The sequence below is a fragment of the Halichoerus grypus genome, chromosome 3 (assembly GCF_964656455.1).
Source record: "Halichoerus grypus chromosome 3, mHalGry1.hap1.1, whole genome shotgun sequence".
In the NCBI taxonomy this organism is placed as follows: Eukaryota; Metazoa; Chordata; class Mammalia; order Carnivora; family Phocidae; genus Halichoerus; species Halichoerus grypus.
Window position 1 is genome coordinate 71,726,251 of NC_135714.1, and position 12,948 is coordinate 71,739,198.

Below are 12,948 nucleotides of genomic sequence, written 5' to 3' on the forward strand. Positions count from 1 at the left end.
TCCACATACATGTAGGAAAAAATTGCTTTAAGAATCTTCTCTAGCATTTATAGAGCTATTTAATGCCTATAAATTCTGGGTACAAGAATCCCCAACAAACAAGTAGATTTTATATCTGCACATGATAGCATGGGGCAATGAATAAACATGTTATCACAATGAACAAAAAGTCCAAACTCTCCAGGCCTGATGATATGAAACTTGCATGTAATTTTCCATAGCAATAGCCATCTTGTAGGTAAGGTGTCAAATTCCTAGGATACTCCACTAAAGCCTATTTAGCTTATTATATTGAGAGTATGGTAGGCTAGCGTGATAGAGTGCTGTATATCATATGCTTAGTTGACATATAAAATGGTTTTCAGGATGGCTGATGAGAGTAAGTTGTATGCAATTGGATTTCTTCACATACAAAACTTGTCTAATACTGGTATCAAAATAACAGCTGTCAACATGGAGAAAAATACGGTCACTATAAAACCAGTTCAGAGCTTTCACACTTAAGAAAGACTGAGTTATTGGTTAAGAAGTAAAATAAGAAGAAAAAAAAAGATAACTTTCACTAAGCCCCACATGTGTACTCCATGACCCAGGCTATATATCAATTACTTACATATATTATCATTCATTCTCACAACTACTCTGCAAAGGAGGTAGTATAATACAATGTAGCATATAGGACTACAGTGATGGGAGGCAATATGAGGGTAAAGAGTTTGAGCTTCAGGATCAAATATCATCTGGCACTTTTCTATACAACCTTGGGAAAGTTAACTAGGCTAAGCCTCCATTTTCTCATCTATAAAGAAGGAAGAAAAATGCAGTAGACTGACTCCTGTTTACCAAAGATTGGTAAAGTTCCCTCCAGATGCATCCTACGGTTGTATTTCCTGTCCCCATTGTGACTGGGTTGGGTAATGTGATTAGTTCTGGGCAATGAATTATGAGCAAAAGTGATAGAATTACTTCTGGGCCAGAGCTTTTAATTGTCAGTGCAAGATTCTACAGGACCTGCGCGCCTGGGTGGCTCAGTCGTTAAGCGTCTGCCTTCGGCTCAGATCATGGTCCCAGGGTCCTGGGATCGAGCCCCGCATTGGGCTCCCTGCTCGGTGGGAAGCCTGCTTCTCCCTCTTCCACTCCCCCTGCTTGTGTTCTCTCTCTCGCTATCTCTCTCTCTCTGTCAAATAAATAAAATCTTTTGAAAAAAGATTCTACAGGACTCTTTTTCCTCGGGCACAGTCACTGGCTACATTTGAGACGGGCTGCTCTGTCAGTGCAGGTTGCTGGGTGACAAGCTGAAGCAGAGCCCCCTTGTCAATCTAAATTGGGCAGGCAGCATAAGCAAGAAATAAATGTTTTAAGCTGCTAGGATTCTGGGATTGCTTATTATTGAGGTGTAACGAAGGCTCTATGGACTGATAAAGGTCATTTCTATCCTATAGTGTTGTGATGATTTAATGAAGTAATATTAGAAGTATTTTCCACAATGTCCAGCATAGAGTAAATAGTGTCAGCTACATCATGATTATGTTATTATCTGTCTTTTATAAATTAGAATACTGAGATATTAAGTATTCTGCAATGTACCTAAGGATACACTACATTAAATGACAGAGTTGCTTCTGTAAGACTATAAAACCAGAAATCTTTTCATTAAAATCACCTTTTTCTTGTCATGTGACCTAGCAAAAAAATAAAAGCCCTCTTGTAATTACCTTTTTGTTCATATATGTGCCTTTTTTGTTGTTGTTTCAAAACCTTCTGTTACAGAAGAACTGATTTTCTTTTATTCTCTAAATTTGTTTCCTTTTAGTTTGCTGTTCATTTAATAAATTTTATCACATAGCATGGCAATCGTTATGCAAGATTTAATAATCAAACACCTCTATAGTTTGGCTGCAACCTGTCTTTCAGAATTTATCTTCTACTACTTCCCTTCATAAACCTTCTGCCCATAGTGTATAAATCTTACAGAACATAGGATGCTCATTTTCTCCTTCTATTCTTTGCTTATGCCACTCCAACTGAAATCCTTCCTCTGTTCAGTTGTCCAATTCTTCTTTTTAAAAAATTGACTTAAATTCTCTTTCTTCTACAAAGCCAGCTGTAATCAATTTCTAGCACATACGGTCTATTTTACTTATTTGAAACATAATTTCATAAGATTTTATAAGATAGCTGTGTACTTGCAGAGGAAACTGTAAACCCTGGAAACTGTATTCTGGGAATCCCTTGCCACTAGGGTTCTGGTTAATTTCTTCCAATGAGGAATTCTCCTGAGATCTGGAAGGCAGAGGAAAGGATGACCTACTTTGGGTATAATAACTAGCTCACAGAACTGCCCAAAAGCAATTAGATCAGAATCAATTACACTGTCACATTTTTGAAGGAATTTACTGTCAACCCCTTCAAACCACATTTAACAAACGAACAAACCATCACCACTACCATGAAAAAACATCAGCACAGACTTAAGAAAAGTCTCTGCTGTTCAAGAGTTAAAACAATCCCCGAGTCACCAAACTTCCTCAAATAGGCAGCAACCTATAGCTTAAGAAAGACACACTCCCTATACCCACTCCAAGGGCAATAATGAAAAGGAGGGGATTCTAAAATGTGAAGGCAGTAGCCAGAGAAAAAACAGACAATGGAGTTCCTTGCAGAAAGCATAATCTAAGCCTAATCAAAGCACCTTCATGGCTTCCTATGCACATGTACATACTGGTGTGTGAACGGGATTATGTAGTGTCCCATTTGTATATGGATGTGTGTGTGGAGAGAGGGACAGTCTATCTTTTTACTTCACAGATTCTCAGTTCAAGAGGAACCATGTCTAGCTCTGACAGAGTACTGATACATCACCCAGAAATTTTAGAGCTTGAGCTCGTTGTAATGACTGGTTGGTTCTTTGGAGTTTCATCCTTGCAGAAGGATTGACTGTGTTTTCTGTACAGTAAGAGAAATGGAAAAATCTATTTGGCAAACAGAAGGGTAGGCGGGATAACAATAATGCTATGTATTCCCCAACTCCTATTTCCCTTTCCTCTTCCTGGGCACATTGGAAAATTACATTTAGCAGATTCCCATGGATGTTACTGCGTTCTGAAATGTGAGTAGAAGGGACAGGTGTTGTTTCTGTGCTGAGGTGGTTAAATGCCTGTGAACTTTGCACATGCTTCTTCTTTTCTTTGTTCACTGCCGATATTAGAACCAAACACTTTTTAGAAGACATAGCTGAAGGACGGAAGCAGCCTGTGTGTGATCTGAATCACTGCTTTGAGGCTTGCTGCTTACAAATTCCTCCCTACCTCCATCAGACAATGACTGGAGTGGGAAATAAACTTTTTAAAATAAATCCAGCGGTTATAGAGATTTTTGTTATAGCAGGTAGCATTAATAACTTTGATTAGACTTTGGTCATAATTGTAGAATAAGGCAAACGGGAAAAATGGAACAAAAAGGCCAGTGAGATCTCTAGGGTCAGTGAAAAATCAAAGAAACCAGGCTAAAACTTGATTGTTTGCAAAACAGGATGGTGAACCCAAAGGCTGATCTGAGATCCGAAAGTCATTCTAGTACATGTGATGTTTTGTATGCATGTCTAGTCTCCAACCTAGTTCCTTCAGGTAGGAGACAAAGGCTTTTCAAATTTGTATCCCTATCACCTGGCACAGAATGTAATGATGAAACAGCCAACACTTCAGGGTGTTTATCAAAGCAGGGCAGATATGCAAGAGGAGATGTTTGAGGCTGGAGAAGAAGGTCAGGGATCAGGTGTGTAAAGCCAGTCTTAGCAAGTTGGGTACTCAGGACCATGAGACCGGGCTGGCTATATACTAGATTCCATGGGAGTGCTAATCTACAGATACTCTCATAAGGTCTTTCTTTTCCTTGGCCTATAATTACAATTGCGTATAGTATCTGGAAAGAGGAGTTAAGTGAGCCAAATTACTGGAATGAGAGATAAGGTAGGTACATCATATTTTGCATTATTATTTAAAATAAGTATTTAATCCTGTATTATATTCTTACTTGATTATATACATATAATATATATTTTTGATTATATATAATGATATATATAATATACAATGATTATTATATATATACACTTGATTTTCTCTCTCTATATATGTGTATATATATAAAATAAAATATCACAAAACACACAAAAAATATGATCCACATAATTGAATCTACTGGTCATTAATTCTAAAGAGATTCCAAGAATTCTTCAAATAGTTCAGTGGTGACCTAGGAAATCAAATAAAGAATATGCTTATAATAAATAAAAGATTTAATCATAGATATAACTCTAATGATAAATGAACAAAATTATTTATTTTGTTAACTCTCATGCTGCTAGGCACTGAAGGGATAGCTTTGCAAAGCGATTTCCTAAGATAATGGAAGAGGCAAAAAATAAACAGAGAATGTTATCATCCAACACCTATCAGGGAGATGGCAAGATACAAAGCATTTTCTATCTAGTAAAATAAACATATATTCATACATACAAACATATGGGGGCAGAAAAAGCAGATGGAAAATTATTTTAAGAAAAGCTCAAGAGAGATTAAATCAGGAAAAGATACATAAAAAACTCAAAGTCTTAAATTCCAGATATAATTATGTGTTTAATGGTTATTGAACCCATTCCAATGAAAAAATGTACTAAATTTGACTAGTTTCTTACAAAAGCAAATTTCCCATAACCACACACACACTCATTGCTTTCATATAGAGTAAGAGAGAAAATTGATTAATTCATTTGCTCATTCTCAAGTATTTATCAATGGTTCACTACGTGTCTGGCATTGGGAAAATATTACCAAAAAACAAAATAAAACAAAACAAAACACACAAAAAGGAAGGAAGGAAGGAAATGACATGATCCTAGAAAAGAGTTGTCGAATATAATAAAGGACACTCAACACATCAAAGAAGGCTTTTAGTAAACAGAGCAAATACACTCAAAAGAACAGATCATCAAGCTTCAGTATCAAACCACACAAAAAACATATTTACAATATATGGTTATGGAGGAAAAGTTGACAGACATTAGAAAAAAAGATCTACCTTACGAATAATAGATACAAAGAAGAAAGGAAGGAAAAATAAGAGATCAATGAAATAGAAAATGATGATACAACAGAGGATCAACAAAACTAAAATCTGGTTCATTGCAAAGACTAATAAAGTCTCTGGCAAGCCTATCAAGAGCAAACAGGAAAAAAGGTCCCAAAAGATAATATTAGAAATGAAAAAAAGTTTATAACTACAGATAAAATAAAGATTTTAAAAGTAAGAGGAAACACTGAAATACTTTATTCTGGTAAATTTAGGTAAAATAGTAATATTTCAGAAAATATAACATCAAAACTAATTCAGAAAAAACAGAAAACATGAATAGGAGCATTAAAGATACTGAATCAGTAGTTAAAAATCAACTCGCCAAAACAAATTTTAAAAACAATATTTAAATTAAAAATTAAATTAAAAATTAAATAAACAAATTGAAAAAACAAAATTTAAATTAACCAATAAATCTCACCAGGCCCAGACAGTTTTATAGATACATTCTGCCAAATATTGAAGGAACTGATAATCCTGATCTTAACTATTTCAGAGATTAGAAAAGACTCTCCTCACCTCATTTTGTTAGAACAGCAAAACCTTTACACCAAAAGCAGATAAAACATAGATGCAAAAATACTAAACAAAATAGCAGCTATCCAAAACTTGCAAGGTATGTAAAAATATGTACCAAGGGCACCTGGGTGGCGGTCAGTTAAGCGTCTGTCTTCGGCTCTGGTCATGATCCCAGGGTCCTGGGATGGAGCCCCCCATTAGGATTCCTGCTCAGCCGGGGAGTCTGCTTCTCCCTCTATCCCTCCTCCTTGCTCGTTATCTCTCTCTCTCTCACACTCTCTTAAATAAATAAAATCTTTAAAAATAATGTTTAAAAAAAATTTGTACCAAGATCAGCTTCAGAACTGATTTGTTCCAGTGATGCATGATTAGTTTAAGTTTAGAAAAATTTTCAGTATATCTCCCGCCACAAGAAAAGAATAAATGGGAAAAACCATGCAATTATCTTTATAGACACAAAAGAAAATATTTGCTAAAACTTAACTTTCACACAAGATAAAAATTCTAAACAAACTATAAATAGAAGGGAACCTCCTTAAGCTTACAGAGCCTATCTAACAAACACAGCAAATATTATAAACCTAATTAAGTGTATGTGTGAAGAAAGACCTATAATGAAAACATGCTGACACTAACTACTCTCAGATGAAACAAAAGCAATTAATTTGTTCATTTTCAAGTCTTTATTGAAGGTCTGTTATGTGCCTGGCATTGTGAAAAAATTTCAAAAAAAAGTAAGAAAAAGAAATATGCCATGATGATACTTAAAAGTCAAATGTAGAAACTTCCCCTTAAAATCAGGAAGGAATTCAAGAAGGCATGCTATTGCCATTTCTATTTAACCTTCAGAACATAGTACAAGAAAAAAGAAATTAAATAATTAAAGGCATGCAAAAAAGTAAACAGGCTCATTATTTCCAGATGATATGACTGACTGTCTACAAAGGAAATCAAAGAGAAGTGATCAACAAAATATTAGAACTAATGAGAATTTGGCAAGGGTTCTAAATATAAAAGACAACAATAAAAATTAGTTACAACATTAAATATCAGCAACAAAGTTTGAAGACATCATAAGTATTTCACTTATAATATCTACAAAATGTGGGCTACCTAGGACATTTAAGAAGAAAATTACATTTAAAAAAAAATTAAAAGACATTAAAGAGGTCATGAGCAAGTGGAGAGTTCTATGATGGTCATGAATGGAATACCAATTCTCATGAAATGGCTCTATCAATTCAGTTTAAATTCATTTTTTTTTTTAAGATTTTATTTATTTGACAGAGAGAGAGAGAGACACAGCGAGAGAGGGAACACAAGCAGGGGGAGTGGGAGAGGAAGAAGCAGGTTTCCCGAGGACCAGGGAGCCCGATGCGGGGCTCCATCCCAGGACCCTGGGACCATGACCTGAGCCGAAGGCAGACGCTTAACAACTGAGCCACCCAGGTGCCCCTCATTATTATTATATTTTTTAAGATTTTATTTATTTATTTGACAGAGAGACACAGCGAGAGAGGGAACACAAGCAGGGGGAGTGGGAGATGGAGAAGCAGGCTTCCTGCTGAGCAGGGAGCCCAATGCCGGGCTGGATCCCAGGGCCCTGGGATCATGACCTGAGCCGAAGGCAGATGCTTAACGACTGAGCCACCCAGGCACCCTAACTATTCTCATTATTGAAGAAAATCTCCATAAACAATTCATGATCCATGAAACCATTAACCTTTGAAAGAAAAATAATTTAACAGTTGCTTCTATTACAAAACAGTGTATTTGATAACTGCATTATCCTTATCACACATTTTATAGTTAATATAACTTTGTATATTAAAGGAAACCTCTAGGGGCGCCTGGGTGGCTCAGTCATTAAGCGTCTGCCTTCGGCTCAGGTCATGATCCCAGGACCCTGGGATCGAGCCCCACATCGGGCTCCCTGCTCTGAGGGAAGCCTGTTTCTCCCTCTCCCACTCCCCCTGCTTGTGTTCCCTCTCTCGCTGTGTCTCTCTCTGTCAAATAAATAAATAAAATCTTAAAAAAATAATAAATAAAGGAAACCTCTATAAAATGTTGAGAATCCAATGACTAACTAAAATTATTATGTGCTTGTAATTTAAATTTTTATCAGCACAGTTTTATCCACTGATAAAAGCCAGGAAGGAAAACACATAACCTTTTATTTTATACCTTCATCCTAGCACTGAATGAATCTGATATTCATTCTCATACAATGACCTGACCTTGAATTTTTTGCTGAGGTCAAGAACACAGCGACTACACTGGGAAGTCCAGAGCATACCCCAACGGAAGAGAGAAGGAAAATAACTGTCTACCATCAGTTCCCTGAATCCTATTCTGGGTTTATACTGTGATCAATGAATATGGGTTGTGAGGCTTGTTTAGAGCAGCTGTGTTTGGTAGAAACAAGACTGTCTTCTCCAGTCTTAAGTGTATTAGGTCATATGGAGCTGTGTCTTTCTATGTTCTATACCTCTTTATAAATCTATTTGATGTTCTCTTCTTTATCATCTATTCCAATTATTTGTTTGCATACATCCTCTACACAGTATTGGTATTGGACATGAAATGGTTATATGAATATGTCCTTGAGCTACCAGGGGGTGATCCTTGCTCATCCAGGAAGCATCATGGCACTGTGAAATGGAGGTATCCTTTTTTTTTTTTTTTAGTTTGGACTCAAATCAAGAAGTGGCTTTCCTACCTAAGGAAGAGAAATATAATCCTTCCTATTGCCTAAGAACAGTGACAACTGGCAGAGGGAACACAGATGGGGACAGATGGCTTAGACTAGAGAGACATCTCCAGAGTCAATGGACATATGCCATTTCTGGATTACCATTTTACATCTCTAGCCATATAGGGATCACAAATACTTAGCTGTCCAAGGCAAATACAGCTGTAACTAGAGATATCTGAGAAAGACAGCTATGCAGGCCAAATGGAGTAACATTAATACCAAGGATACACATCATTCTCATAGCTCACTCAGTCACTCTAGAAAGGACACATCAACCATATTTTGAAGATGTTCTCAGCTTTAGCCTTCAAAGATCATCTGGAGGAAAAAAGATCTTAAGATAAAATCCTGGTGAAAGAGTTAGTGCTTTATAATCTCTTATAGCTCACATGCTCTGCCTCCTATCTGGGATTTGAATTACAAGGATTTTAATCACCCATAAACTAAGCAGAGCTTAGTTTGTTCATGTAAATGTAAACTTGCTTATGTAAGGCCACAGAGAAGCTTAAATTAAAAACCAAAGCTTAACTAATGAAGTAATTTCTCTATTGCATTGGTTTGTTCATGAATCATACAGTGAGACTGATAGGGGATAATAAATGCACATTGATTCCATACATAACTGAAAAATTCCAAGTAGGATTAATTTCATAAGAGTAATACAATCCCGTCAAACAACTTTTATGACAGGTTTTGAGTTTATCTTTATTTAGGAAGTGATTCATCTAGGGTCTCTTCACATAAAGGTAGTTACACTAATATATGGAATTAATAAGTAAATGCTACTTAATGATTTCCCTCCAATCCTACCCTTTTCAAGGTATTTGTTTACGAGTGTATTTTTTCACACTGAATTTTTATTAATTCACAATAAACAAAATTTCTATAATACATTTGACTTAATTATATATAAGTTTGTAGACACAAATATTTCAGAGAAAAACATACAAAAAGTAGGTTGTATTTGAAAAGGAAAGCATGCTGGGTAGTTTGAATAATTTTCCAGGAAAAAAATCAGGGTGGAATAGGTTTTATAAAAAAGGGATTTTTTATTTCTTTTAAAAATAAACCAGACTTACTGTAATCAAGACACTAAACAATTAACTCAATACTTCACTTAATTTACCTTTTACAGAATTATTTTTATGGTAACTTGCAATTAAAATCAGAGATTAGAATTCTTTTAAATTTTGCCAACAATGGACTCAGGAAAATTTGCTGAACTTTTTTTTTTCCCCCCAGAATGGGGAAAAACAATAACTCTATATATGTCATGGTGGCCAGTTAGGAATATTCTATATATCCAAGTAAATAGGAGAACGTCTACTTACAAGATTAAAGATTAGGAAAGGAACTCTAAAATTAATGCAATAACTTTTCTGGTTGGACAAACAAATGATCAAAGAAATTTCCATGACATATTTTGGGTTAAAGGGGTTTTTCTTTTCACTGACAAAACAATTATGTAGATTTTAGATTTTTCTTAATAAGGAAAACAAATTTTACACATTAGACTCTTTATTCTGTCATATATATGATCTTATTTCTTCCTGGTTAAAATTTACTTAATTGATTATGTATTTTTATAATTATGAAAAATCAATAAAGTGATTTCTATTTTGAAAAAGAGAAATTATAGTTGGACATTGTATTTTACCCCCAAAGCAACCAAGGAAAGATCTACTATATTTGACTACTTCCTATGATGTAGGCGGCAAACAATTCTGATTTAGTAGAAGCAAAACCCTGTACTAAAAAATATCACTGTCATGTAAGAGGATTGTCTTGAAAATTTGGGGATGAACATCACTTTGGATTAAATGTACTAAATAAAAAGTGCTTTTTAAGCAGCCAGGTCCAGAAATAAAAACAAAGATAAAGGCTGAGGGAAATGCAAGAAACAGAGCATGGAAGCATGAGAACATCAAGAGCCCTGCTAAATGTTTCTCATGGTAGCCCAAAGGAGTAGACAACTTACCCTGGTTTTTAGAGATGGTTTTTGCATGTCTCTTTCTAAGTCTTTTGTTACAAGGATGTTAGGTAACGCGTTCTTACAACTGGCCTCCTATAAAAGAAGTATAAAAGAAATATTAGAAACCAAAGAACATTACCCTAACTGGAAATTACAATGCAGTAAAAAGCAATTTTTATGGGAGACAAGGCATTTCTGGATTGAACTATTTATATCAGAAGTGACTGACATTTGTCATGAGGAATCAAAATAATTCCTTTCTTATTTTTCACCTACAACAGTGAAGTAAGGTAAGATGGTGATGGAGTAGGTGTGGGACACACAGAACATATATATTCAGAGATGACTGTTGAGAATCTCATCTACACTCTTGTCACTTACACATCCACAGACAGCCCCCCTCTCCTTTAGAGAATTAGGTAGTTAATTCTCCAAGATATCAACCACCAAACTTAGAGTTTCCTTTTCCTACCACTTTTTACAAATGGGTTCTGATTATGTAAATACTTTTTCTTAAACAAATTCCTTCAAATAGTTTAGCAAACCACTATTGAATAGTGATAGTTTCATACAAACATCCTGAGGAAAAATATCTGAGTGTTTCCAAAATTACTAAGCTTCTAAGTCCTTGGTTCACACAAAAATAGTACTTGCAAAGCTAGCAGAAATTACAAGAAGGCAGCTCACATGGAATTACATTTACTATTTCTTTTTACATGATAAATAAAAACAATAATCTCATTTTTAAAAATACAATGTAGGGCCTCACTTACCAATAGCCACTAATTTGGATAAATTTTCCATAAGTGATTTCATTGCCAAATTAAGAGAGATAAATATATATAAGGAAGATTACAGACAACAATAAAACTAAGGAGAAAGTAAGTTCAATTTCTTTCACTTGCTCTATAACCTTGACCTCTGTATCATGTTTCTTCCCTTATTTTTTACCTACTACAGTGAAGTTGCCCACCATCCATCACTGCATTATCTAAATCATGGATTTTCCCCCCCATTTACCTAAGGGTTAATTAATTATAGTCTTTTAAACAATATTTTAGTCAAATACTTTACAATATTACTAAATTTTGCTGAAACTTTATTTCTAAAGAGAACAGTATATTATTAGGATAAAATGTCCCTAAAGAAAATACTACTACTACTTGCTACTAAAAAATACTTACTGAATCTTGGGATGTATGAGGCACTATGCTAAAGTCTTTGCATTAATGCCATTTTTGCCCCCTCCATAGCCCTATTAGGATTAGGTACTATTATCATCATTCATTCCCCTTTTAAGGATAACATAAAATCTACAGAAGTTAACTAACTTGCCCAACATCACACGGGACTCAAAGATAGCTCTGTGTAAACTTATGAACTCATATCACCTTTAAATGATATCTCCAATATCCAATACACTTGACATCTTAAGCCACTAGATTGTAGAGCCATAACATTTTAAAACCAAAAGAGTTTAAAAAAAAAAACAAAAAAAAAAAACAAAAAGAGTTTTTAAAAATCAGCTATTCTGCCCCGCTCCTCTAATTTTACAGATGGGGACTTAAGGACATCTGAGGTGATGTGCCCAAGATCACACAGAGAGTGGCAGAGCTGAGACCCGTGCCCGGACCATAAGGCTGTACGTTGCACCTGTTCCTAGCTTTGTGCTAGGGAGAAATGTGACCAGACTCGGAGGGGATCAAGAGCCTCCTCTAAGCTGGGGGTAGCTGTGGGACTGCCAACACTCCCAGCTGCCTGTGGCCTCACGTACAGCTCTATGGAAGGACCCAAGGGTACATTTCTGAGCTCTCCAAATAAGCCTGCATTCCAGTCCTACCCTTTCCCACAAGTCACAACACCTGCTGGCGGTAAGCTGCTTACTGGAAATAGTGAATGAACCCATTCCCACTTCTGACTCACTGTGAGAGGGATAAACTATATCCAGCATGACATTTAGGAGATCCAAGTGATTAACTGTATAATCTATTGCGTAATTTGACTACACTGGATAATATAATTATGCTTAATCCTTATACCCCCTTTTAAAACTACTGGGATGTAAATGTTAGAATGTGATGAGAAGAAAAAAGGCTGACTCTCAAGGGAAGCTAATAGGAATCGCTGACCTTTGTTTATGATTGTCTGAGTGTTTACAAATGCCTACAATTCTTTCTTCCTTATGCATAGGCTGAAAGGGACAGTGTTTCTTTATTACTCTTATCTCCCCCACCCTGTCCCTGTGAATCAATGAGTACAAGGTTGATAGCTAGCTTTTCCCTATAAAACTTTGAAAACCTTTTCTGTAAACTTTTATCTGAAAATGCCACTTAGATGAATTATGTTTATTTTTTGTTTTAGGACGTTACATTCAGACAACAGAGATTAAGTAAAATTTAGTAGTCAGGGCACTTAAGTGGCAGTCAAGAGATCTGACTTCTCATCCTGGTTCTCTAACCAACCAGCTATAGGAACTCAGGCAGGCATTTCAACCTTTTGGACATCCCTTGGTTCAAAGATTTCTAAAACAAAGGCACTGGATTAGGTGAGCTCCAAGAAACTTTTCTGG

At 35.6% G+C, this 12,948-nt stretch overlaps 1 protein-coding gene across 4 annotated transcripts in view; it reads right to left on the minus strand.

Annotated features, from left to right (window-relative positions):
* Positions 1–12,948, minus strand: part of FAM13A (family with sequence similarity 13 member A) — a 363,045-nt gene that overhangs the window by 158,840 nt on the left and 191,257 nt on the right. For all 4 annotated transcript variants that reach the window (XM_078068955.1, XM_078068954.1, XM_078068953.1 and 1 more), the window contains one exon: positions 10,386–10,472. In XM_078068955.1, the coding sequence (XP_077925081.1) occupies positions 10,386–10,472 (87 nt within the window). The remainder of the gene's footprint in view (positions 1–10,385; positions 10,473–12,948) is intronic.